Source organism: Dendronephthya gigantea, unplaced genomic scaffold (genome assembly GCF_004324835.1).
Source record: "Dendronephthya gigantea isolate DGI-Jeju-01 unplaced genomic scaffold, DenGig_1.0 000500F, whole genome shotgun sequence".
Taxonomy (NCBI): domain Eukaryota; kingdom Metazoa; phylum Cnidaria; class Anthozoa; order Malacalcyonacea; family Nephtheidae; genus Dendronephthya; species Dendronephthya gigantea.
This window is the reverse complement of record NW_021163510.1, coordinates 1,212-28,057: the sequence shown is the minus strand read 5'-3', so window position 1 is coordinate 28,057 and position 26,846 is coordinate 1,212. Positions and strand designations below refer to the sequence as shown.

At 36.5% G+C, this 26,846-nt stretch overlaps 4 protein-coding genes and 1 pseudogene across 4 annotated transcripts; 2 read left to right on the top strand and 3 right to left on the bottom strand.

The window, feature by feature from the left end:
• Nucleotides 1–7,101: 7,101 nt before the first annotated feature.
• Nucleotides 7,102–8,150, bottom strand: LOC114543625. The gene is made up of 3 exons (XM_028562529.1): nucleotides 7,787–8,150; nucleotides 7,380–7,581; nucleotides 7,102–7,233 (listed from the first exon to the last, which is right to left on the bottom strand). Exons 1-3 carry the CDS (start codon nucleotides 7,796–7,798, stop codon nucleotides 7,112–7,114), a joined length of 336 nt encoding a protein of 111 aa, XP_028418330.1. The 5' UTR covers nucleotides 7,799–8,150; the 3' UTR covers nucleotides 7,102–7,111.
• Nucleotides 7,877–9,934, bottom strand: LOC114543623. The gene is made up of 5 exons (XM_028562527.1): nucleotides 9,625–9,934; nucleotides 9,092–9,222; nucleotides 8,834–8,938; nucleotides 8,510–8,555; nucleotides 7,877–8,193 (listed from the first exon to the last, which is right to left on the bottom strand). Exons 1-5 carry the CDS (start codon nucleotides 9,815–9,817, stop codon nucleotides 7,877–7,879), a joined length of 792 nt encoding a protein of 263 aa, XP_028418328.1. The 5' UTR covers nucleotides 9,818–9,934.
• A 3,463-nt stretch (nucleotides 9,935–13,397) lies between these two features.
• Nucleotides 13,398–15,141, bottom strand: LOC114543624. Its single transcript, XM_028562528.1, has 5 exons — nucleotides 15,048–15,141; nucleotides 14,778–14,914; nucleotides 14,080–14,535; nucleotides 13,659–13,979; nucleotides 13,398–13,514 (listed from the first exon to the last, which is right to left on the bottom strand). Exons 1-5 carry the CDS (start codon nucleotides 15,139–15,141, stop codon nucleotides 13,398–13,400), a joined length of 1,125 nt encoding a protein of 374 aa, XP_028418329.1.
• An 8,653-nt stretch (nucleotides 15,142–23,794) lies between these two features.
• On the top strand, nucleotides 23,795–25,467 carry LOC114543629 (annotated as a pseudogene).
• A 21-nt stretch (nucleotides 25,468–25,488) lies between these two features.
• Nucleotides 25,489–26,358, top strand: LOC114543631. Its single transcript, XM_028562530.1, has 3 exons — nucleotides 25,489–25,660; nucleotides 25,848–25,927; nucleotides 26,044–26,358. The coding sequence occupies exons 1-3, from the start codon at nucleotides 25,512–25,514 to the stop codon at nucleotides 26,142–26,144; spliced, it is 330 nt and encodes a 109-aa protein (XP_028418331.1). The 5' UTR covers nucleotides 25,489–25,511; the 3' UTR covers nucleotides 26,145–26,358.
• The last annotated feature ends 488 nt before the right edge of the window (nucleotides 26,359–26,846 follow it).

Here is a 26,846-nt window from a genome sequence, read left to right as displayed (position 1 = left end):
AATATAAATCCAACATTTATTTCGGTCTTTCCCAGTAAACGTGAGGAACGGTATCGGCCAAGGTACACATCCCCCCCTGATTTCCCTCTTCTACAGCAAAAAGATTTCTGGCCCAAATTTGTGAGTTGCCAATTATGGAAATCTAAAGAAGCTTTGCGAAAACCAATAAAGCAAAAGCTGTAAACCAAAAGCAAATCACCCCAAGGTGAAAACTCCTCAACTTCTGAATAATGGCTCAGATTTCAATTAGAATTTCTCCTAGCAATCGCGTAAATAAACGAAACAGACGCTGTCCTTATTCGAATCCTTCAATTTGATTCATATTAAGAGATTGCCTGAACATTCCCTTTTGGTTAATACACGAAAGCAAGAATTTGTCCCGTCATTATTGTTGTCCAACACAATGTCGCTCGCTCCTAAACTTGATGAAATTGTGGAAACCATATTGACGTTAGACATTGACATTGCTATGTTTACAGAGACATGGTTAAAGGAATCAATACCAAATGAAGCAATTAATATTCCTAATTATCAATTGTTGAGACGAGACCGAGTTCATAAATTACATGGAGGTGTCGGTCTATACGTGAAGTCATCAATATTTTGTCGACAATTATTAGATATGCAAAGCAAAAATGTGGAAGTGTTGTGGGCTCTGCTACGTCCTTCTCGCTTACCTAGAGGGTTTCATCAACTTATAGTAGGTGTAGTTTATCGCCCAGAGTTTGGAGAATCTTTTTTTCACCACTAGGCTACGAGATCATGTGCTGAACGAGAATGAGTATTTAATTTGCTATATCTTTTTCACGAAGTTCATAATGAAAAACGGTTATGATAAGATTCGGACCATCGATTTACCATTTAGCAGACCACTGTCTTCACCACTAGACTACGAGATCATGTGTTTAACGCCTGCGATTATTTTATTTACTTTAACGTTTTCACGAAGGACATAATGAAAAACGGTTATGGTAAGATTCGAACTATCGATTTACCATTTGAGAGATCATTGTCGTCACCACTAGACAACGAGATCATGTGCTGAATAGCTATTTAATATTTGATTTACTTTAACCTTTTCACGAAGTTCATGATGATAAAAATGTTATGGTAAGATTCGAACCATCGATTTACCACTTTGGAGACCATTGTCTTCACCACTAGACTACAGATCTGTGCTGAACGGCTAAGATCATTTGATTTACTTTAACGTTTTTGACAAAGGACATAATGAAAAAGGGTTATGGTAAGATTCGAACCATCGATTTACCATTTTGGAGACTACTGTCTTCACCACTAGACTACGAGATATTGTGCTGAACGGCTATGATTTTTTGATTTACTTTAACGTTTTTGACAAAGGACATTATGCAAAAGGGTTTTGGTAAGATTCGAACCATCGACTTATCACTTCGGAGACCATTGCCTTCACCACTAGACTACAAGATCATGTGCTGAAGGGCTATGATTATTTAATATACTTTATCTTTTTCACGAAGTTCATAATGAAAAAACGGGTATGGTAAGATTCGAACCATCGATTTACCATTTGGGAGACCATTGTCTTCACCACTAGACTACGAGAACATGTGCTGAACAGCTATTTAATATTTGATTTACTTTAACCTTTTCACGAAGTTCATGATTATAAAACGGTCATGATAAGATTCGAACCATCGATTTACCACTTGGGAGACCATTGTCTTCACCACTAGACTATGAGATCATGTGCTGAGCGGCTATGAATATTTGATTTACTTTAATGTTTTTGACAAAGGTCATAATGAAAAAGGGTTATGGTAAGATTCGAACCATTTACTTACCACTTGGGAGACCATTGCCTTCACCACTAGACTACAAGTTCATGTGCTGAAGGGCTATGATTTTTTAATTTACTCTATCTTTTTGACAAAGTTCATAATGAAAAAAAGGTTATGGTAAGATTCGAACCATCGATTTACCATTTGGGAGACTTGTCTTAACCACTAGACTACGAGATAATGTGCTGAACGGCTATGATTGATTTGCTTTAACGTTTTTGACAAAGGACATAATGCAAAAGGGTTATGGTAAGATTCGAACCATCGACTTATCACTTCGGAGACCATTGCCTTCACCACTAGAGTACAAGTTCATGTGCTGAAGGGCTATGATTATTTAATAAATAAAGTTCATATGAAAAAACGGTATGGTAAGATTCGAACCATCGATTTACCACTTTGGAGACCATTGTCTTCACCACTACTATGAGATCATGTGCTGAGCGCTATGAATATTTGATTTACTTTAACGCTTTTGACAAGGACATAATGAAAAAGGTTATGGTAAGATTCGAACCATCGACTTACCACTTGGGAGACCATTGTCTTCACCACTAGACTAGATCATGTGCTGAAGGGCTATGAATTTATTTATAACTTTTGAAAAGGACATAATGAAAAAGGGTTATGGTAAGATTCGAACCATCGATTTACCATTGGGAGACCATTGCTTCACCACTAGACTACAAGATCATGTGCTGAAGCTATGATTATTTAATTTACTTTAACTTTTCACGAAGTTCATATGAAAAACGGTCATGTAAGATTCGAACCATCGATTTACCACTTTGGGAGACCATTGTCTTCACCACTAGACTATGAGATCATGTGCTGAGCGGCTATGAATATTTGATTTACTTTAACGTTTTTGACAAAGGACATAATGAAAAAGGGTTATGGTAAGATTCGAACCATCGACTTACCATTTGGGAGACCATTGCCTTCACCACAATTATACTACAAGATCATGTGCTGAAGGGCTATGATTATTTAATTTACTTTATCTTTTTCACAAAGTTCATAATGAAAAAACGGTTATGGTAAGATTCGAACCATCGATTTACCATTTGTGAGACCACTGTCGTAACCACTAGACTACGAGAACATGTGCTGAACAGTTATTAATATTGATTTACTTTAACCTTTTCACGAAGTTCATGATTATAAAACGGTCATTATAAGATTCGAACCATCGTTTTATCACTTGGGAGACCATTGCCTTCACCACTAGACCACGAGATCATGTGCTGAACGGTTAAGATCATTTGATTTACTTTAACGTTTTTGACAAAGGATATAATGAAAAAGGGTTATGGTAAGTTTCGAACCATCGACTTACCACTTCGAAGACCATTGCCTTCACCACTAGACTACAAGATCTGGTGCTGAAGTGCTATGATTATTTAATTTACTTTATCTTTTTCACGAAGTTCATAATGAAAAAACGGTTATGGTAAGATTCTAACCATCGATTTACCATTTGGAAGACCATTGTCTTCACCACTAGACAACGAGATCATGTGCTGAACAGCTATTTAATATTTGATTTACTTTAACCTTTTCACTAAGTTCATGATGATAAAACAGTTATGGTAAGATTCGAACCATCGATTTACCACTTTGGAGACCATTGTCTTCACCACTTGACTATGAGATCATGTGCTGAGCGGCTATGAATATTTGATTTACTTTAACGCTTTTGACAAAGGACATAATGAAAAAGGGTTATGGTAAGATTCGAACCACCGACTTACCACTTGGGAGACCATTGCCTTCACCACTAGACTACAAGATCATGTGCTGAAGGGCTATGATTATTTAATATACTTTATCTTTTTCACGAAGTTCATAATGAAAAAACGGGTATGGTAAGATTCGAACCATCGATTTACCATTTGGGAGACCATTGTCTTCACCACTAGACTTCGAGAACATGTGCTGAACAGCTATTTAATATTTGATTTACTTTAACCTTTTCACGAAGTTCATGATGATAAAACGGTCATGATAAGATTCGAACCATCGATTTGCCACTTTGGGAGACCATTGTCTTCACCGTACTAGACTATGAGATCATGTGCTGAGCGGCTATGAATATTTGATTTATTTTAACGTTTTTGACAAAGGACATAATGAAAAAGGGTTATGGTAAGATTCGAACCATCGACTTACCACTTGGGAGACCATTGCCTTCACCACTAGACTACAAGATCATGTGCTGAAGGGCTATGATTATTTAATTAACTTTATCTTTTTCACAAAGTTCATAATGAAAAAACGGTTATGGTAAGATTCGAACCATCGACTTACCACTTAGGAGACCATTGTCCTCATCCCTAGGCTACAAGATCATTTGCTGAAGGGCTATGATTATCTAATTTGCTTTATCTTTTTCACGTTGTTCATAATGAAAAAACGGTTGTGGTAAGATTCGAATCATCGATTTACCATTTGGAAGACCACTGCCTTCACCACTAGACTAGAAGATCACGTGCTTAACGGCTAGGATTATTTCATTTTCTTTATCTTTTTCACGAAGTTCATAATGAAAAAAAGGTTATGGTAAGATTCGAACCAGATTCGGACGTTCCTGGACTCGAATCCCAAGTTTTAAAAATGGGAGAGCATTGCGTTCACCACTAGACCAGCAGAACCTCAGGAGTGTCACTACACTGTTTTATTTTTACCTAATTTTTTACTTTAAACAACCTTTTTTCGAAGGATTTTACGTAAGTTTAAATACGTTTGCTTGGATGATGATGATTTCTATTTTGTCTAAAACGCACAAACGTGAATCTTATTCGTAACTTTAACCTAATTGATTCATTTATGCTGACGCTACCGGGTGTCCCAAAAAAAGTACCTATTTTTAATTCAACATAACTTAAAAACGAACTAAAGAATTGCAATAAAATAGTCCATGTGTAGTTGAGTAATGTCTAACTTAAAGTTTGATATATTTGATATGAAGTTTGAGCAAGTAGTTTCCGAGATATTCGCGTTTAAAGATACAGTAACGTTTTGAAATGTGTCAAAAATCAGCAAATAATGGCTTGTTAAATGCAACAATCCGATATCTACAGGGGCAATTTCCTGGTCGACTCATGAGTAAACGTGGCGATTGGCCATGGCCTCCACGCTCCCCTATCCTGACGGTGTGTGATTTCTTCCTCTGGGGCTATTTAAACAGCAGATTTGGGAAGTTCCTCATGACCAACAACCTCAAAACTTGGGAGATCTTCGCGAGGCGATTGTTAGGTCATGTCGCTATTTGGACGCCCACATGATTAAAAGGTCTTTTGATAGCATGCTGAAACGGGCAAGAAAGTGCGTTGCTGCTGGTGGACATGAATTTGCAGATGAATTAGAGCAAAAAAAAAACGATTTTTAAAAAAACAACTAAAAAATATGTTACAAGATACCATGTTAGGAACCGGTATTGTTGAAACAAGTTTAATAGGCCATTTTTCCTGATTTTTGACAAGTTTCAAAACGTTGCTACGACTTTAAACGCAAATATCTCAGACACTACTCGTTCAAACTTCATATGTAATATATCAAACTTTAAGTTAGACATTACTCCACTTAATATGGATTGTTTGATTGCAATTCTTCAGTTTCCTTACAAGTTATGTTGAATTAAAAAAAGGTACTTTTTTGGGACACCCGGCATAATATCACAGGTATGGAGACCATTGAGAAAAGGTGCAGCGCTATTTCACCATAAGCTAGTTATATGCGGCCCAGGTGAAGCAAATGGTTACGGTGCGATTGTTTTGTATTTTTAATGAAGTCAAGTCTGATTTCACAGATCACAAATTAAAATTTGAGGAAAATGGTAATTCAGATTCATTAGAATGTTTCAACATTTTCCACTTATTTCATAGCTGAAATTGTACTCCAAATCTCCATTATAACGCAAAAGATATTAAATAACTCTACTTCTCTTAAGCTGCGTTTACACGGTACCATCCGCTCGTCACAACATCTTCGTTTCCATGCAGCGTACACCTAAGATCCTATAAGACACAGTCACTGTCGGTCACAGCACGGCTACCATCCCCAGTCTGATTTATTTATGTCAATTTCTTTCTTATATTACATACCGTCAATTACGTATCACAATCGCTTAATCATCATGTTCCTCTAGCAAATTGTAGTTACAAGATTATGTATTGCGATATGCATTATTTACGCAATCATTTTGATCGCGCGCCACACTTTCTTCTCACATTAGTTTTGGTCCCGAAAACGTTAAAAGTTGATACAGAAACTACGATCAAAATCTCCCGATTCCTGACCAAGACAAACAAACCAGGACAAGCAAACTTTCCCTGCTCAGTAGGCATAAAGTAAGGTTTTAGATTGTCGTGATGGACCATGAACTCTCGACCTGTTTCTGATCTAATCTTATAATTTACGCCTAGTCTTCCTAACAATAGTGTGAGGTCCAAGCTGTTTGGGACAGAATTTCCACTCCTTTGGCCGCCTAAGCCATACATGCTCAAGCCATACAAAATCTAGTTTCCTGCTGACCCAGCAAGTCCGACGAAGCGAGGAGTCCTCGGAAGGATCGCGAAAGTTTATGATCCTCTCGGGTTGATTTCGCCCATTATTCTGCAAGGAAAGTTCCTCTACCACGAGTGTTGTGACGCTAAGGTCCCCTGGGATGCCAAACTGCCTCGTGAGTTAGAAGCTAGATGGACGGCGTGAGAGAAAAGCCTACAGAGAACGTGACCGCACCAATTAAGGAGTCTAGCTAAGTTCCAGTAGCCAATTGAAGATACAGGTCATTAGACCCTTACAAAAATAAACTATAGTTTTTAAAGGCGAAACTATAGTTTTAATAACTGTAGTATTTTGGAATAAACTATAGTGTCTGAAACTATAGTTGTTTTAGTGAAAACTATAGGTTAAAAACTATAGGTTTGTTCGAAACTATAGTTTTTACATGGAAGCAAAAGGTATTCTTTAAAAAAAAAATAATTTTGACGTTTACCCAAATAATAACTGCTGCACAAAGCAGCTTTAATTTCACGAAGCTAACACAGTTCTAGTCATGCTGCCAATAATCAAACGATATTTTAACGAAAAAAGGGATTACGTTTTATTTTACTTCGGTCTTTAGTACCAGGGGATTTTATTATTAGTATATAATAAATGCAGAATATAAAAAAAGAACTACTGTTTTGAAATTTAGGCATTTACTATTAATTTAAAGGGCTAAAAACTTTCTTACAATGATACCGTTTCTTTGTATATGTTCAAAAAATTCCTGTGCCATAATACTGTTATTCTTGTTGCTTTTTGAACGCCTGTTCCTCATTGTTCAGTTTAAACTTGATAGCTTTGACAATGTCCTCGTCAATAACAGGCCGCTGAAGTTCGGTGTATCTTACACTCTTGGCGTATTCTACACAAAACATAAAGAAGGGCTAAATTACTAAATCAGTAAATATGCCAACACTGCGTTTTTCTTTCAAATGCTGATTAGGTAAACAGAAATAGTCCGTCTTTGCAATACAAAGATTACGTATACACTCAAAACCAAAAACTTACTTATTAGGGAAGCTGTGTAGTTTGGATCAAGCTTTGGCTTTGTTTGCCCATTCTTCCCTTTCTGCCCTTTGTAACTGTGTGTCGCCATGTACTCTCTTGTGAGTGTTGCTCCCATCAGGTTTGCGATAAATGATCCTACTTTCTTCGTCTTTATTCGTTGAAGCACATTCTTTGAAATCGACAAGCCTGGTCCGAGAACAACCTGTTAGAAAATAAATCAATACAATAAATTAGTAAAAAAGGTGAAAAAAACAATGTAAAGTCATCCAATGAACAAAAATGTTTTAAACCACGGTACTAATAATTCCATTTTCAAGACACACTCTACCTAAACCACTTTGCGTGTATTGAAATCAGAATGTAAAATTTTAAAATTCTCCCATTTACAGTGCATTTGAAAGACCTACCTTATCTGCCATAACATCAGCCAATCCAGACTGTTCGTCACTTCCACAAATTTTTGAGGAAGCATATGTGTCCTTCTCTAACTCCTGGACCTAGTTGTCATCATCACAGCCTTGTATTTCCTTACTTTTGTCTTTCAACAAGTTGTCTTCGCTAATTGCAATTACGGTTGGTTCCTCTGTAGCAAATTCTGAAAAACCACTCATCGATGTGGGAGAAGATCTGGTTGATGAGCTTGACACACATGAAATAGGAGACGATCTTCCATGATCCATGGTTGTCAAAGGAGACAATCTTGCGGAAGGCTCGTATGCTCGTACGCTCTGTTGTGAACCAAATTTTGGTGCTTGGTTTGAAAAGCCTTCCAAGGATGCCACATTCTTCAGTTTTCTCAAAGAAACTTTTAAATCTATAAGAAAATTAAAATGCATTAGCAAAAGACTAGGAAACATGAAATCAGAATAACAGTAAAATCATTGCCTTTTTGTGAGTGGCTAATGAATGGTGAGGAAAAGGCAAAATAAATGGCTTGTCCTAGCTTAATGCACCAGGATCATGGATTGTCCGCCGATCACCCGTCTTGTGACACATTTTGATTAAAAGTTGGACAAATCTTTTTGAACAAGCTTACCATCACTACTTTCGATTTGTTCCCGAAATCTTTCATTTTCACTTTTTAGGTGTTTGATTGTTGCCAGAAGCGTTCTATTTTCTCTTAAATTTGCAATCTTCATCACATACACTGTTGCCATCAAATAATTTAAGACTTTCCTAAATATTAAAATTATAAGCAATGAATACATATGTGTGCTGCCTGTGCACCAATTGGCATCTTTCCTAATTATCAACAACTGCAAGAATGTAATGTGTTCTTACTAACTCATGTGCCTATCTACCATCTCAGGTAGTATAAGGAAGCTTTTATATTACTGCTATTTCAATGCTAAAAGCTTAAATAATGTTAACATTTAGCTTTCACATCGTCTTATATACAAGGTGATTTTACTCTTTCTGACAGAGGCTTCCTTTTGACCTGTAACTATACAAACCTTCCTGTATCTTTCCTTTATCATGTTAGCCAGATTGGTTGATCGCTTTGATTGCTCAGCATTTTTAGATGCTGCTTTCTGCCTCTTCGTTGCAGCTTGTTCTTGCTGAAGAAAAACAGGATCAGAAATAAATGTGGGGAATATAAACTATGCACATAACTTGCTAATTACTATTATTTTTGTATATGTGCTCAAAAAACACCTTGTTAGAGAAAATTTGGAATGGAAAAATTATCTCTGTAACTTTAAGACTTTTACCTGTCTTTCTGTGTCACTGTCGCTATCATTTATAACACTGTTTGCATTTCTTACACGCTTGCGGAAACCTTTGCCTGTTTTAACCGGAGAATCATCTTCTCTCATGTATTTGAGTAACCAGTCTTTGTCATCTATTGTTTAATTAAAATATAACAAATATGAACAAAGATTATGGCAGGGATGGACTTGGTGCTGATTTCTGAATATGTCGTATCTAAAAGTGGGAAGTAATATATGCTGTTATATAGACAAATATTAAATTACTTGAGACTTCACACACTCTGCTCTGAATTATTTGGGATCATTTAGATGATTAGGACTTCAATCACCATGATATGAATCATACTTCAAACATGATATTTCAAAACAGCCTGATCTGAATCATTTGGGATCATTTATATGATTAGGACTTGAATATATTAACTATAAAACCCATCTTACCCTAAATAAATTATCTTTCTTTCAAGACATAAAACGTCAAAGCCAAAGGCGAACAATAATGACTCAAGGAATATATAAACTTAATTTCAAACCTGATATCTTTACAATCTCGGCAGGGAATTTTCTTTTGGTTGCTTTCTTGGATTTTGTATCTTTCCAAAGAACCAACATTTTTGTCCCGTTCTCGATTTCATTTTGTTTATGTTCCTGAGTAAAAACAATATCGGAATATGGAATGACATCCCAAGCATTCTCTTCGAAGAAATTAACCAAAGCGTAAGCCATTAAGTCGTTTAATTGCCGAGGTCTTTAAAACACTGTTGTCGGTAAATTCGAAATGGCCGCCAAGAGAGTTGGCATGTCATACTCAGGTCACATGTGGGCAAATTAAAATGCGAGCATGCCCATATTAGGGAATAATCGGATATTAACGTCTCGTCTCGACGCGATAGTTCCCAAAATATCCCAAAATATCCCAACTAATCCCAACATATTTCTTTTGTGATTTTCCTCCGATCTGCCGTTTTCCTTGAACTAATTACTGAAACTGTTAAAAGATAAAAGATTCTGAGAGTCTTGAAGATGGTCAAAGGTTAAACACGCTTATGTGTTGAGTACAAAGGTATGTAAATATTAATGTATGCTAAATATTGGTAATCGAAATCTATATATATTATATATATAATATTATATATATATATATAATATATATTATATATATATATATATAATATATTATATATATATATATATATTATTATATATATATAATATATATGTATCGCAAATCACTTTTTCTTGACTACAGATTATGCAAATAAAAAAGTGCAGCTATAGTTTCTCTAGAATAACTATAGTTTTATTAGTAACCATTTGTTGTAAACTATAGGTCTTTAAAAAAACTATAGTTCAAATTTAGTTTCAATTATAACTATAGTTTCCAGCGGCTACTATTTGTTGAAACTATAGTTTTTAAAACAACTATAGTTAAAGTATAGTTTGGAACAAAACTATAGTTTCGAAAAACTGTAGTTTCTGTATTTGGAAACTATAGTGTCACGAATAACTATAGTGTTTTCGTCTGAAACTATAGTTGTTCAGAAGAACTAAAGTTTTAAGGCAAAAAACTATAGTTTTTTGTCGAAACTATAGTTAGTTTTGTAAGGGGATCAAGATCATTAGATCTGGTCGCACAAGAAAGACAGTATAGAACTTAGTGCTTTAGATTTTAACATATATTTCGAACAGTTGCGTTAAAATTAGAATTCAATCAAGTTAACATTTATTGGGACGGTGAACACTGAACGAGGCACAACTTTTATATTCTAATACTTTTTATATTATAATAGGGGGGGGTGTTGGATTTTATGCGGAAATAGAATGATTATTATAATGCATGCAAACGTCATGGGTATAAATTAATACTGCATGGGGATCAATAGTAAGTAAGAAAATTGGATAATTAAGGACAGATTGGAAGTGAGGGTTAAACACACAAATTCCCAACACAGCCTCCTACTGCCAGAATGACCGGTCTTGTTAAAAACAATATTATAGGTAATAAAAATATCTACAATCCTCGCGAACATTTTCGTCTTATATTTCTTATCTTCGCTTTACTGGGAGAGTGTCCATTTCCCAGCTGCCTTGACAGACAGCGCAGCCTTGGAACACTCTGGCTTGAGATGCACGTGACTAGGCTGACCTTTGACCGTGAAACTGTCCGTAGTTGAGAAACTTTCCCGAAGCTGAGACTTGCTGACTTCGTCCTTGCGATGGGTTAATCCAGAACTGTCCTCGTCTAGTAGTTTCCAGACATCTTGTAACGACGCGCGGTCGTCTGATGAGAACGAAGGTTGCCATTGCGAGACGATTTCGTCACGAACAGTAGACGATTCCGGTAGGCCTGCTTTTTCTGCGAGTTCCGTGTTTGAAGAGTGTTTTTGAAGTTTTTGGGCCGACGTGGAATTTTTTTTGCGAGGAGATAGCGAATGCTGATCATTATTCCTCGCTAGTGTTCTCTGTGCATACTGCATGCAGTTCTTTGCTTGTTAGTTCATATTGCAACTGTTCCAAACCCCGTAGTTGGGATCGTGATGTTTGCGCCACATTCTGCGGATCTTTGGACGATTGACGTGCCTCAATAGATATTCCAAAATATCCCTTCAAATAACTTTATATTTCAACAATTCAGCTCTCAGCTTATTTCCCATTTTAATCAACTGTTTGCGTTCTTTTTTTACTCCATTTTTCCGTTGAGCAGCTTGACGTAGTTTGGTGTGTAATCCTTTAGATGACGATACTACTCCCTTCATACCAGGGACTTCTGAAAAAAAAGGAAAACGTTTAAAATTTAAATCCTGACAAAATCATTCAGAATTTTATGAAGTGAATTTAGGGTTTGTTATGTGTTGATGAGAAATGTTGATGAAAGGTTTTCCAGCCGCAATCAATTTACTGTTTGGAAAAGTCGTAACTTACAAATTGTGAACGGGTTTGAAATAAACTATAACAGTCATAGCTATATCACGCTATTTTAGGTGGATCAGAACAGCAAGAGATATGCATTCTATATATGGTCTAACAACTGACAGTGGTTGGGTTACATCACATACGTTTCAATTAATTCAGTAGATTTAGAATGTTCTACGGCAGTCGTGATTGTTAAGATTCTAAACACAAATAAGATAGCGTCAGACAGTACACTCACCTTTCTCTCGAAGGTCTTGTATAAACTGACTTTCTGTACGTATTCACACTCTAAAAAAAGGTGTGTTCAAATAACACACCTTTTTTGTCCAGAATATAACACAGGTTAAGGTGTGTTTTCTTACAACACGCAGGTGTGTCCCAAAACACACCTTAAGGTGTGTTTCTTGCTTGTCCAGAATTTGACACACCATAAGGTGTGTTTTGCAAAAGGTGTGCTTTAGTACAAACTAAGGTGTGTTTTGAAACACACTGTGGTGTGTTTTCCTACACAACTTTGGTGTGTTTTCCTACACAACTTTGGTGTGTTCCAAGACACTACTGCTAGGTGGTGCAAGGTGTGTTTTGGAACACACTAAGGTGTGCTACCCAACCACAAGATCAAATTGCCTAGGGAAATTATCTAAATAGAATGAATAGTCAGAACAGTTTGTCCATAAACAGTGAAATATGTATTAAAAATAGAAAACATTATCATACAAGAAAACACTTACATATTTCACAACAATATTTAAAAGTCATATGGAAATTTGCCTTAATAATAATTTGCCTTAAATATATGGCATGCATATAATATAAGCATGAATGTCCAGGCATGTATAAATTGTTCTAATCAGAATTGTCCTTAATTCCTTGGTGCACCTTTGCCATAAATGAGGAAAATTTTGTTCCTCTGTAGTTGCCATCATTTGTTGGCAAAAGAATGTCTTGTAGGAAAAGCAAGCATCCTTCCATACTTTCAGGGTAGGAGACGTGATATGCATAGTAACAACAAAGCAGGTCGATCAAACCTTGGAGTATACCTTCACTCTCAATAAATGACTGGTCTTCACCTGCCACAAAAACTTGGTTGACCTCCTCAGGAGACCCAATCACAACCAAGCGAAACTCGACATTTTGTCTTTGAACAAGGTTTCTGGTCTCATGGTGGATGCAGGCTGTAAAATAAAATTAAAACAGTTAATTACAATTCCAGCATTGAGGGTAAACCTAAAGATTAAGATCATTGATTTGCCACTGAGCTATCTACTAGAGTGTGCAAGGTGCAATTGACAAATACATACATCTTTGAATTTTAGAACACTTGTTGTTGTTCCTTTGTTCCTTTTTGTCTTTCTCTCAATTTGCTCCACAGCCTCCACAACCTGTTCACTTCTCAATTCACATTCCTTATCCTTAATTGTATGACAGCTTTCAATGCAGTCTCCAACTTCTTTTCAGCCTCTTTTTCCCAATTTTTCTGCCCAATGATTCTGCTAACTTCTTTTCTTACCTAATTAAGATAATCAAAGACATTTTGCAGGTGTTTGAAACAAGTTGCCATTGCTTCAATAGGGTTACCCATTGTTTTAATATTATACCCTAAAAACTACATGTGTATATATGACTGCACAAGACATCATGTGAAGATACTTACAACATTTGGATGACCAAGATATGGACATTCCTCCAAGACCTCTGTAGAAGATGTAGCTTGATTTTCGATAAATTTCCTCCGCTCATTAAATGTGTCGACAAAGAGTTTTGCAAATGTCTTAGGAGCCATTGCACCAGGTTTTGCTTTTTTCAAAAGCTCCATATTTCTTTTTTGAGCTTGCTCATCATCCTCTGCAGTCAGTTTTATTTTCTTTGATGCACTTTCATTTGCATGGCTATGGGGTTGCCCATGCATCGCTTTGTTAACTGTTCGCCGCCGAAGGTTTCTGAAGAATTGCGACAATTGTTTCTGGATTGATACCTATATATGTAGACAAAATATGATATTTGGGATTAGGATCATTGCCATGACAAGTATATTTTAAGTACATATACAGAATATTCCCTCTTGTGACACTTACCCAATAGCTTGCTTGATTGGAATCTCTCAACTCAGGGAATTTCTCGCACACTAAAATGGCAATCCTCTTGTAGTCACCTTGCTTTGGGTGGCTGGACAAACCATAATAAAAGGTCCCTACATCTGCAATCAGCTGTGTTCGCTCAGGGGCAACAGAGCCATTTTTTATTGCCATCTGCACTCGCACAGAGAAACTCTCAGGAAATGGGAGAGTGTTTGGTAGGGCTGTGGCATCTGAACTATTAGTAATAGGTTTGGGACTCTTGAGTGGTTTCTTCATTTGAACACCTGCTTTCACACTTTCAACACTGCTTTCACATGCCATGGTTGGCAAAGGTGGTTCCACTGGCAAAGGTGGTTCCACTGGCAAAGGTGGTTCAGTTGGCATTGATGGTTCTAGCTCTGATGTGTGTGGTTCATCATCATGTGGCATCACAATTTGCTGAGGCATTTTTTCCTATTATTGACAAATAGTAAATACTTTCATGTAAAATATTGAGAAGTAGTCATTATTAGTGATGGGAATACAATTGATTATTTCAATTGCCCAATGTGACAGTGCCTTCTCTCGGCTTATAATTTTCAATTAGTACTGTTATATAAAAGCCTGTTAGGCAAACTAAAGGAATTAACGACAAATTAATATTCTTGTTAAATCAAAGTTTATATTTATATCCTGTTTAAACAAAGTAAACTTACGTTTTCTGTTGTCGCAGATAAAGTAAAGGCCAATTTTTGTTTTAGTTGAATTCGATGGCCAGATTTAGGTAAGACCGCTTTGAATTCGTCGATGTCTTGCATCAAAAAGTTCAATGTACCCCCATCAATAGCATTTTCTGAAACATTATAATCATAAACTGTTAGTAGATCGTATTCATTAAACTGTATAATAAAAAAGAAAGCTTAACGCACACATAAAAACTTAAACGCTTTAGCATTTTGGCAATGGTTCAACCACATGAGGCATACCTTTCAGTTGATCGCAAATTTCTCTTGAGATGCCTTTTGATAACAAGTGAGGAATAAGGTCTTCAGTGAACATTGCTACTAAACACACAGCCATACTTGTGATGAAATTATATTTAAAAAACAGAGTAAATGTGACCTTCCACGGGAAAACATACGTTAACGCTATTTCGTTCGTTCGAAAATATCGTTCGTTATCCGTTCGTTTGCCGTTCAAACGCTTGAAGCGTTCGTTGAAACGATTTTCGAGATCGTTCATCGTTCGAAATTGCCCGTTCGAACGCTTAGGAAAAAACGTTTGAAAATTGGTCCGAAAGCGTTCAACCGTTTGATTTACCGTTCGTTCAACGCCGGAATTTCGTTCAATCGCATTGGATTTGGTTCAACATATTAGATTAAACATTTGCAATGCTACAACTTTGTAGAAGAAGCGCAGAATGTGCTACACAGAAATACTTCCAGAAACGTATTCAGTTTCTTAGTATAGAAGGCTTGTAAAGGAAATAGTGGGGTTATATCAATTTAGCCTAATCGAATGCTATTTTGTGCGCTTTATGTTATGGTTTATGCTTAGCGTCATGCAGACAGAAGGCTATTAAGATTCAGTGCATGCAATTATTCCATTAGCGTCAAATTTCACGTCTTAAGCTTTCTTTCAAAAAATTATCGTTTTTTGAATTTCGGTAATGCACTAAATGGTTAGAATTTGTGCTTTACTATACTTCTGTAGCTTCCATAAGCCAAATTTCACCGCGCACCCAAACAACTCGCAAGCCATATATTAGCATTACGAGCCATAATATGCCTTGGCAAGGTGCTGATTAAGTTGCATAATTGTCGGAAGTCTCTAAATGTATGTAAACAGACAAAACCAGATTTTAAAATGAATTGAGGGATTTTGCGTGTTACATATTAATATCGTACTTTTAAACCATGTGTATATATAGCTAATTTATTTACATCTGATAAACTTATCAGGCCTCCGTACGAAGCAGCTACTGATTAAAATCTATTCAAAATTAAGGACCGCATCCTAGGACGGACCTTTCAGCTTGAAATTCGTTGTCTTTAATGCAGTCTGACATAGCTACAAATTATACAACAATTGAAATACCCTAGGTAATATTTGAAGACATAAATACAGTGACCTAACGCGCGTTCGGTAGGGTTACGACGAGAACTAAGAGATCCTCATTTATTGGAGGCCAGGATAGATAACGAAACATCATAGTATAAGCAAAACGTGATTTATGACAAACAGCGAATTAAGGGACCCCGCAGTACCAAGTATACCTCAAGACCCCATCCTCGGCTCTGTTAGTTACGCCACTGCATGAATATAATAACAATTTAAATATGTACGTGCATCTAGTCTAAAACTAGAGCCGGAGCAACAAGATCCTCAGTGCCCCGCTTACAAAATTGTCTTATTTCCTTAAAAAGGTTTCTTTGTCTCCCCAGATCTAAGCCATCTGGCTCGATCGTTGCTGGCATGTTGAACGGTGGCAATTGCATAAATATAACTTATATATGGCATAAATATAACTCATGCATTGTAAATATTTATTTAGACTCTTATTTAACAAAAAAATACTTCATATATATTGATATATGCACATTTCAGCACAATTCACTCCCCATGTATATTTTGGTTGTAATTTGATTTCTCTCGACTTGCTCCTCGAATCGGAAACGTGGAACGCGGAAAAGGCTCAAATCGTATAAATGATAGAGACTGTATGAGAGTAATGAACCTATATCAATGATGTTCATTGTGTGACTTTTTTTATTACAAAAAATTCCGTGTTTTGTGAGGTTGAGTTTTGCGCTATGTTTTAAAGTGCGTGCAGTCCTTCATTGCGCACAACTGGGCTGACACAAGCCCAAAGGGCAAGTTGCCAAGCTAACGTTTACAAACATTTAAGTTTGACCTTTCAGATATTTTGCCACATATATTTCGCTATGTATAATTCATCAGAAAAGGAGCATTGGAATTTATCTTGCTTGGACAACATATCAGCTGTTGGGCAACAGGAAAATTTTCACTAATTTTGATTTGGGCTCCCTTGATTAGAAATTACATTCCGGATATTAAATTGCAATTATGCATGGTCATTGCACCTTGAAGCCTGCCAGCTAGAGCGGCAAAATGAGCAAATTTGAAATGGCGCCTGTCAACTGTTTATGCGTGCATGAGCACGCGGGTAAAGATCTTTACCAATAATTTCGCGAAAACTGTCCCAAATATTTGCTGGATATTAGCATCTATGAAGAAGTCAAGGCGTTTTAACGCAAGCATATATAAAGGTTAATACCAGGTATGAACACTAAATGAAACATTAGCTATGATATAAGGAAAGTCATGACTTGGCCACTTTATTAGGCGCGCTTGCAATTATTTTCCTCCAAGCATTGAAATCAGGCTTATTGATGAAATCATCAACAGAATTCGTATAGCGGTTCTCTCGATTTAAACTAAAGTTTTTTTTCCCTTGAGTGTATTTGCTTGGCTAAACTGTAGCTCTCTATTGACCATGCATATATATCGAAATATGACACGCATTCGAAGTAAGATTTCATATAGATGATCATGCAATTGTATATAACAAGACGTTCTCAATTGCATTTTATGTATATGTTAACGCGAGTAAAATGTATTCGGATATAAATGCGCACTGCAATATAACTCTTTAGATTGCTTATCATGGCCGGTGGAATCAAGTTGGGCCACGATCATCCAATCATTCCGAATAAACATGACATGAAAGGTTGCCAGACCTTGAAAATGGCTTGGCTGAGGTTAGAAAAGTTGTTAGCTTGGGCCGTGGTGGTTACAATTTACAGGATGCATTTACTTACATTGAAACAACAATTGTTTACAAATTTTGCTGACATTTTTCATAAAAAAGGGGTAGATGCTACCTCAAAATATATATAATTATATGATATAAAAAGATTTCGCCAGACAAAATGGATTAATGCTTTCATGCATGTCTTAAATAATCTTGATTAGTTAATTTTACTGTAAGCAGGAGGCACAAATTGTGTCACAAGTAGATGTCTCGAAGATGTTGAGGATCGTTTGTTTCTTAAAATGGTGAGTATAAACTCCCCTGTGCATGCATTTGGCATTGTCGTTTCTATATGGGCGGCAGCATTGCTATATGCTTTGCAGAAAAAATTATTTGCACTCTTTGTGATTTAAAAACCCGGTTTCTATGGCCGGGGTTGAGTATTAAGTTGTTTTGCAGGGCGGAACTGAATTCGGGTAGGGATAAAATGCGGATACGGATTGCGGATGGCGGATGCGGATGGGAAAATGCGGATGGGAAAATGCGGATGAGGGCATAAAATGCGGATGGAAAAATGCGGATGAGGGGATAAAACGCGGATGGGAAAATGCGGATGAGGGGATAAAACGCGGATGGGAAAATACGGATGAGGGGATAAAACGCGGATGGGAAAATGCGGATGAGGGGATAAAGCGCGGATGGGAAAATACGGATGAGGGGATAAAACGCGAAAAAAGGAAAACGATTTTTATATGTGATTTCCTTATATAAATATATATGTCTTACCTTCTTGTGTTTCTCCCGTCTAAGCTTCTTTACCACGACTAGCTTATCTTTCACGTTTGCCAAAGAAGCGTCCATAAAACTGCCTTTTTCCAATTTTTTATTTTTACTCCGGCGCCAGCGACGGAGTTGAAAATTCGCCTCGGGTTTTTTTATCGTCGCAAGTGTGTAATGTGTATGTGACCGTATTTATTTACGTCCCGTGCACGATTCGATTTCGCTCGCATGATACGGCAATTCCTCCAAGAGGAACAAATAAACAGTTCTTTTCATGCTGCTCGATTGAATATCGCCGCTATTTCGCCGTTTAACAAGCTGTGGTCGTGTATGGGCGCGTTGACACGTCGTAGTTTGCACAGGATTGAAGATTTAATATAACTATGTATAAGCGCGAATTCCAAAGGCAAAGTGTAAGACAAAGCGAATATATCATGCGGTTTATTTACATTTTTCAACAATTGAACTTCTATACTTTTTAAAGTACGTTGTGCTTCGCGATCGAACATTTAGGTTCGCAAGGCATCTAAATGCGAATGTGAACTGTATTGTTTATGTTCAAAAGCTTTATATTGAAGACTGACACGTGCGCCGGAATTAACGCCAGGACAGGCGTCTTGTTCTACAACATCTGCCCACGGGATTTGCTTGATTGCATCAATTAATTTCTTCTGAACATAAACAATACAGTTCACATTCGCATTTAGATGCCTTGCGAACCTAAATGTTCGATCGCGAAGCACAACGTACTTTAAAAAGTATAGAAGTTCAATTGTTGAAAAATGTAAATAAACCGCATGATATATTCGCTTTGTCTTACACTTTGCCTTTGGAATTCGCGCTTATACATAGTTATATTAAATCTTCAATCCTGTGCAAACTACGACTTGTCAACGCGCCCATACACGACCACAGCTTGTTAAACGGCGAAATAGCGGCGATATTCAATCGAGCAGCATGAAAAGAACTGTTTATTTGTTCCTCTTGGAGGAATTGCCGTATCATGCGAGCGAAATCGAATCGTGCACGGGACGTAAATAAATACGGTCACATACACATTACACACTTGCGACGATAAAAAAACCCGAGGCGAATTTTCAACTCCGTCGCTGGCGCCGGAGTAAAAATAAAAAATTGGAAAAAGGCAGTTTTATGGACGCTTCTTTGGCAAACGTGAAAGATAAGCTAGTAGTGGTAAAGAAGCTTAGACGGGAGAAACACAAGAAGGTAAGACATATATATTTATATAAGGAAATCACATATAAAAATCGTTTTCCTTTTTTCGCGTTTTATCCCCTCATCCGTATTTTCCCATCCGCGCTTTATCCCCTCATCCGTTTTCCCATCGCGTTTTATCCCCTCTCCGTATTTTCTCATCCGCGTTTTCCCTCATCCGCATTTTCCCATCCGCGTTTTCCCCTATCCGTATTTTCCCATCCGTTTTTATCCCCTCATCCGCTTTTCCCATCCGCGTTTTATCCCTCATCCGCATTTTCCCATCCGCGTTTTATCCCCTCATCCGTATTTTTCCCATCCGCATTTTATCCCCTCATCCGCATTTCCCATCCGCGTTTTTCCCTCATCCGCATTTTTCCATCCGCATTTTATCCCCTCATCCGCATTTTCCCATCCGCATTTTCCCATCCGCATCCGCCATCCGCAATCCGTATCCGCGTTTTATCCCTACCCACTGAATTCGGACCTTCGGGATTGCGGATTGCCGCGGTGGTTTGAAATGAAGATTTCGAAAATTATCCCATTAATTTACGCGTTCTATTTCTTTAGGTTATTGTTAGGCTCATGCAGGTAGCATAGGTTTTACCACAGTTACCTATGTAGATGGTCGATATTTGGGGAAAATCAAATATTTCCTGTGATATGACCACCAGGAATTTATTTAGGTATTTAATATCACAAGTATTAATTAGCGATATACTGGTTCATAGTCATAACACATGCATATGTGATCGTATGGTCACACATATCACTTACATGAAAAAATATGGCGGCAGAATAGGACATTGCAGCTTTAGCTTTGCGAAGAAATATGGCGATGGTGCATGCAGTGGATAAAATAGATTTTATCAAATTTTAAATATTCTTAGGTATTGATGCCCTTAGTTGCTACTGACAGTACTGTGTATAGGCGACATTCCGCGACAAGCTTGACCGCAGCTAGAGGCTATTGCCGCACGGAACATATTGTGAGCACTAGGTAATATCCAAGCTTATATTTTAAATATTTATTACGCGGCATGCATTGCTGAAATTGAAATGTGGATTTTCACGTGCATATGGTTGGGATATTTAATGTAGTAGGCTATTTTACCAAATAAGTTTTGACAGCATGCAGCACCGTTACTACGCTGATTGCCGCGGTGGTTTGAAAATGAGATTTCGAAAAATTATCCCATTAATTTACGCGCGTTCTATTTCTTTAGGTCACTATTGTTGGCTCATGCAGGTAGCATAGGTATTTACACAGTTACCTCTGTAGATGGTCGAATATTTGGGGAAATAAATATTTTCCTGTGAATATGACCACCAGGAATTTAGTTAGCTATTTAATATCACAAGTTTCATTAGCGATATACTGGTTCATAAGTCATAACACATGCATATGTGATCGTATGGTCACAACATATCACTTACATGAAAAAATATGCGGCAGAATAGGGACATTGCAGCTTTAGCTTTGCGAAGAAAATTGGCGATGGTGCATGCAGTGGATAAATAGTTATTATCAATTTTTAAATATTCTTAAGGTATAATGATGCCCTTAGTTGCTACTGACGTACTGTGTATAGGCGACATTCCGCGACAGCTTGACCGCAGCTAGAGGCTATTGCGCACGGAACATTTGTGAGCACTAGGTAAATATCCAAGCTTATATTTTAAATATTTTATTACCGCGCAATGCATTGCTGAAATTGAAATGTGGATTTTCACGTGCATAAATGGTTGGTATTTAATGTAGTAGGCTATTTATACCAAATAAGTTTTGACAGCATGCAAGCACACGTTACTACGCTGGTTCGTATACAAACGAGCTTTGCGTATGCGATATTCTGTATAACTGTTATTAATGTCTGGTTATCATCTGTAAACAACTTGATTCCTTCGATAATTATTTAGTCGTTTGCGCGTCAAAGGTATAAGCAATAGTGTACAATGGAATCTCCTGTGTTTAGTTTAACATAAAATATGTATCCAGTAGCTGAAACTCAACCACAACTTAGACGGTGACCAATGACATTGCCTATGATATTATTCGAATCCAGGCATTTTATGGCATCTTCGTTTACTCTCGGTTTAGAGCCGTGTTAATAAAACGGATGCATGCATGATGTGTTTTATGTCCTTCCACCACTATATAGTTTGTCCGTGGAGAGACTTACAAAATCTGTTACGTTGTTGCAAGTAAACACGCGCTTTGATTAATTTGACGTAACGATGATAATTTGTACTAATAACTGAAGGCTTTCTAACGATTAATAAACCCGATTTTGATGCAAATGCAATGTATATATGTATATAAATTATAAAATAATGTGATTTAGGTAGTTTAGCTAATAAATTTAGTTAAACATTCAAATGAAGGTATAGCTATTTATATGTACACGCATACTTGCGCCAACACATGTTACGTGTTTGAAAATATTTCCTATTCTTTTAATTAGTCATAATATCTTGCGTCAATCATACGCGCAACGTCGTTCAGACTAATTCGTTAAAACCGCTCAAAAACATAAATCGTTCAAACAGCTTCAGATTGAACGTTTATTTATCCGTTCGTATTCTCGACTTTAAACGTTCACATTTTTAGCTGAATTCGTCAAAACGTTTTTTGGGTTCGTTGAAACGTTATTACAGATCGTTCACTACCCGTTCGTTATCCGTTCGTTTTGCCGTTTCAACGAAATATCGTTAACGTACGTTTTCCCGTGGAAGGTCACAAATGTTGTGAGTAATCTTCTTGGAACGTCGAACGGGCAAGATATCAGTCAAATTTTTACAAGCAGGTCTAAATTTCCCGCATCACACCATAGGGAATTCCTATTGGCAGACTTACGGTCACGTGTTACTTTAAATCAATATATGGTTTCCCAGTGGTAACTTACCGTGAGAGAAGAATGGCTCCAGGCCTTTTGCAAATGCTCCAATTTTTCGGCTAATATCGATTGAAACATACTGGGAAATAACTAATATTAAAGGCAGTAAGGCACAAGGCGAAATAATGTGTTTTTAGTATATACAAATGGCCGAGTCAACTGAATTTCGCTGCGATTACTGTAATTTTGTATGTTGCAGCGGACAACGTAAGCTTTTTTTTGATCACTTGGTTAGAATACACTCAAACGAGCCGAATTTTCAAGATATTTTTGTAACAGCTGTCCACGGTCGTTTACAAAGATAAATAGTCTCCAAAACATTATTACAGACAGTAAGGCTTTAACAGTGGAAGAAGACTTAAATGATGGGGAAAATGAGAACCATTTTCAGGAGATGTTTGACGAGGGAGAAGCACGAAGTCTAATGCAACGCCATGCTGCCAAATTCCTTTTATGTTCCAAACAAGAGGTATGCTCACCCAGAGTGCCGTGGACTTGGTCAAAGATTCAGCGAAAAATCTACTAACTGAGTATTGGACATAGTCAAAAAATCGCTTGTCGAAAAGATAAACAGTAATCCTGGTCAAGAATTGCAATTTGACCAAGATGTGGAAAAGTTATTTTCAGCAGAGAGTGTCTTCGACGGAGTTGATTCAGAATACCAACAAAGATCATATTTTAAGCGTCATTTCAATTTGGTGGTAAGTTACCAACCTACCAAACCTGAACCAGCTGCCAGCTTTGTCAGCTTGCTTTATATTTTTTTAACTGATTTGCAGGAACCAATAGAAGTTGAGATGGGAAAACAGTGGAGAAGTGATTTTCGACAAGGGAGAAAAATACTTAAACGTGTCACAGTTTTTGGTTATCAAGTTCCATTATTAAAGACTTTGGAGGTACAAATATATTTTATATGAAAGACTAGCAAAAATTGATGTCACTATTCTGGTGCTAAATGCCATTACTTTGGCTTTTCAAGATTCAAATCACTGGATGCATCCATTTGTTGCAAATATTTTTTTCAAACATTTTTTTGATCATATATTTTAGGCACTTCTTCAAACCCAGATGTTTTAAAGGAAGTTGAAAATCCACATTTTTCATGTGATGGTGTTCTTCGAGATGTAATGGATGGGGATTTTTTCAAGAGTCATCCAGTATTCTCCCTCCACAGTGATGCCCTGCAGCTGTTGGGCTATTATGATGATCTAGAAATAGCCAATCCTTTAGGTTCAAAAGCAAAGATTCATAAAATTGGTGTGTGTCTTTATATTATGTCTATGAATCTATGAACAGCTTATTTCATAAGCATGTTAGCTGCCCAATCACATATAAAATTTGTTTTTAGGTGTCTTTTACTTTGTGCTGGGCAATATAAGGCCAATGTTTAGATCAAGCATCCGCAGTATACAACTTATAGCTATTGCTAAAACAAAAGACATCAAGTCATTTGGGATCGATAATCTTTTGATGCCATTCATTGAGGATGTCAATTGTTTGGCGAAGGTATTTTTACTTTATGCATTACAGTATTGTATGTATATAAGAAAAAAAAAGACAAAATTCCTCTAGTATGCAAATTTGTCCAACATTATAGCTTCCTATATTTTAGGCTAATGGTCACTGTTTTACCATAAATGGTGTTGCCCGTGTGTTTCGAGGTGATCTGTTATTGTGGACTGGAGATACACTTGGTAGCAACTATGTCAGTGGTTTCAAGGAAGGTGTTGGAGGAGCATTGCGAATTTGTAGGCATTGTATGGGAACAAGACTGGAGACCAACAATAAGGTAAATATGCTATAATTTGAAGAAATAGCTTTTTTCCCTGACTGTAATTTGGGAGATATTTTGCTGAGCAATAAGGGCATTTTTACAATTTACACAATGTGCATTTGGATTGCCTTTCTGTTTTAGTTTTTATCTGAAGACTTTTCAGAAAGAGATTTGGATAATCACAGACAAATATGTGCATGTATTGAAGATGAAGATAATGCATTAAACATCCGTGAACAACTTTCCACAACCTATGGGGTAAACAGATTAAGTGTGTTGGATAAGGTGCAACATTTTGATGTTTGCATTTGCATCCTGAAGATATAATGCATATATTTTGGAGGCTTGGTACCCTATGAAACAAAGTTGATGCTGAAGTATCTGATTGATGAAAGCAGATGTATCACACTCAAAGAGTTAAATCGGAGGATGAAAACTTTGATTATGGATACATGAACAAAAAGAATAAGCCAACTGCAACTAACAGGGAAACAATCAATGGTGTCACTGAAGCTAAGCTTAAACAATCAGGTACATATACTTTTAAAACCCTTTCTTTCACTGCAGTCATTGGGAAAGTATTAACTAATTTATATGTCTTGCTTTATGCAGCCTAATTGTCTTGAACTACCAAATGTAGACTATGTATTTTAACCTGAGTCTTTTTGTTGCAGCATCTCAAATGTGGTGTTTATTCAGGTTCTTGCCAATCATGATTGGTGATAAAGTGGATGAGCAACTGGAAAACTGGCATTGTTTGCTGAAACTTTGGAATATTGTTCAAATTTGTACTTCTCCAGGAATAACAAAGGCTGATGCTGCCTATTTGAAAGTTATGATTAATGATCATCACAAAATGTTCAAAAATCTCTACCCTAATGCATCCATAATTCCAAAAATGCATTATCTTATACATATACCTGATGAAATTGTTAGGTAAAAAATTATTGATGTAAAAGTTACTTCCAAATTTTTTTGAGTTAGAGAACATCATCCTATTAAATTATTGATGATTATAATTAAATGTTTGCGTTGTAGGTTTGGGCCACCTAGAAATATCTGGACCATGAGATTTGAGGCTAAACACAGTTTCCTGAAAAGTTCAATTACCAAGAACTTTAAAAATGTCCCCAAATCACTTGCATTTTCCCATCAAAGGTATATATTTTTTAAAATCATTGTGCACAATTAGATTGACTTGTATTCCACCCCTCTAAAGTAGCTGTGTTTTATCACTCTAGGCTTAATTTTGAATAAATGTGTAGATTTGTGTATTTCAATTATACATTTTTTACAGAATTGTGTATTTATCATACTAATCATGGTGTAATTGTTTTTTATTTAGGAACATGTGCTGGAACCTTCTGAGTTCTCCCAAGCAGCCCTTGACTAATTACCTGTATAGTGGTGATGTTGTTGGATTAGGTAAATAATGCATATATAGTTATAAAAATTTGTAATTTTACATATGTATTATGCATATACAGCTATTATTCCAATTTAAATCTATTTTTTCATGTGTTTCCTAATGTCTGTTTAAGGCGATCACAATGTTGATTTGCACAGCCATCCATATTTTGGCATGATAGCTCAAGCTGCTAGTGTTGATCAACTGGCACAGCCATGTAAAGGAAGCAGGTAATATTTATCAGTTTAATATTGCCAAGTTGTTTTTTAATGTAATTATGAATAAAAAATTATATCATTTATATGACATAATAAAGGACTAACTACTACAATATTCAATCTAGCTACTATTTATCAACTGAACTATCTCTTAATATCACTGTGATTTATCAGGCAAAAACTGAATTTGGGATGAGATGAATCATACTATCTTATGTTTATCAAATGAACTATTGCATTGTAATCTTTTTTTAGCATGTTAGGCATGTGGAGATTCATGGCATAATTTACAAGCCAGGATGTGCTCTGCGACTGCAGGAAATGGATGAGATTGGTGAGAGAGATTATCCGGTTTATGGTGAGTGGAAGAAATCGTTGTTTGGGAAGATAGAAAATTTTTTGTTGTTCGAGTTTTGGAGACATCTGCTTTCCACAGACATTTTATGTACTACCAAGTTCATAAAACTAATGAAAGGCTTGTTGTACGTGTAATTCAAAACTTACCCTGGCATGGGGTTTTGCATATTATTAAATCTAATGGAAAATTTTATATAGTTGAAAAAGATAGTTCAAATGTAGAAGACTTTGTGATTAATTGTGAATAAATATTGCCACTGTATGGTAACCAAAAAGGTAAAGCTGTTTCACTCAAGAAGGTGTGTTTCCTAATGGTGTGGTATGCTATAGATAGCCAGATAGGTATGTCTTTGTCAAGGTG

Coding starts and splice junctions, on each gene's coding strand:
- LOC114543631 (XM_028562530.1), top strand. CDS start 25,512: ATGATTATAATTAAATGTTTGCGTTGTAGGTTTGGGCCACCTAGAAAT. Junction 25,661..25,847: donor CTTGCATTTTCCCATCAAAG/GTATATATTTTT, acceptor TTTTTTATTTAG/GAACATGTGCTGGAACCTTC. Junction 25,928..26,043: donor TGGTGATGTTGTTGGATTAG/GTAAATAATGCA, acceptor TGTCTGTTTAAG/GCGATCACAATGTTGATTTG.
- LOC114543623 (XM_028562527.1), bottom strand. CDS start 9,817: ATGGCTTACGCTTTGGTTAATTTCTTCGAAGAGAATGCTTGGGATGTC. Junction 8,939..9,091: donor ACAGTGACACAGAAAGACAG/GTAAAAGTCTTA, acceptor GTTTTTCTTCAG/CAAGAACAAGCTGCAACGAA. Junction 8,556..8,833: donor TAAAGGAAAGATACAGGAAG/GTTTGTATAGTT, acceptor TTTAATATTTAG/GAAAGTCTTAAATTATTTGA.
- LOC114543624 (XM_028562528.1), bottom strand. CDS start 15,141: ATGGCTGTGTGTTTAGTAGCAATGTTCACTGAAGACCTTATTCCTCAC. Junction 14,915..15,047: donor AATTTGCGATCAACTGAAAG/GTATGCCTCATG, acceptor ATAATGTTTCAG/AAAATGCTATTGATGGGGGT. Junction 14,536..14,777: donor TATCTGCGACAACAGAAAAC/GTAAGTTTACTT, acceptor TGTCAATAATAG/GAAAAAATGCCTCAGCAAAT.
- LOC114543625 (XM_028562529.1), bottom strand. Junction 7,234..7,379: donor CTACACAGCTTCCCTAATAA/GTAAGTTTTTGG, acceptor TGTTTTGTGTAG/AATACGCCAAGAGTGTAAGA.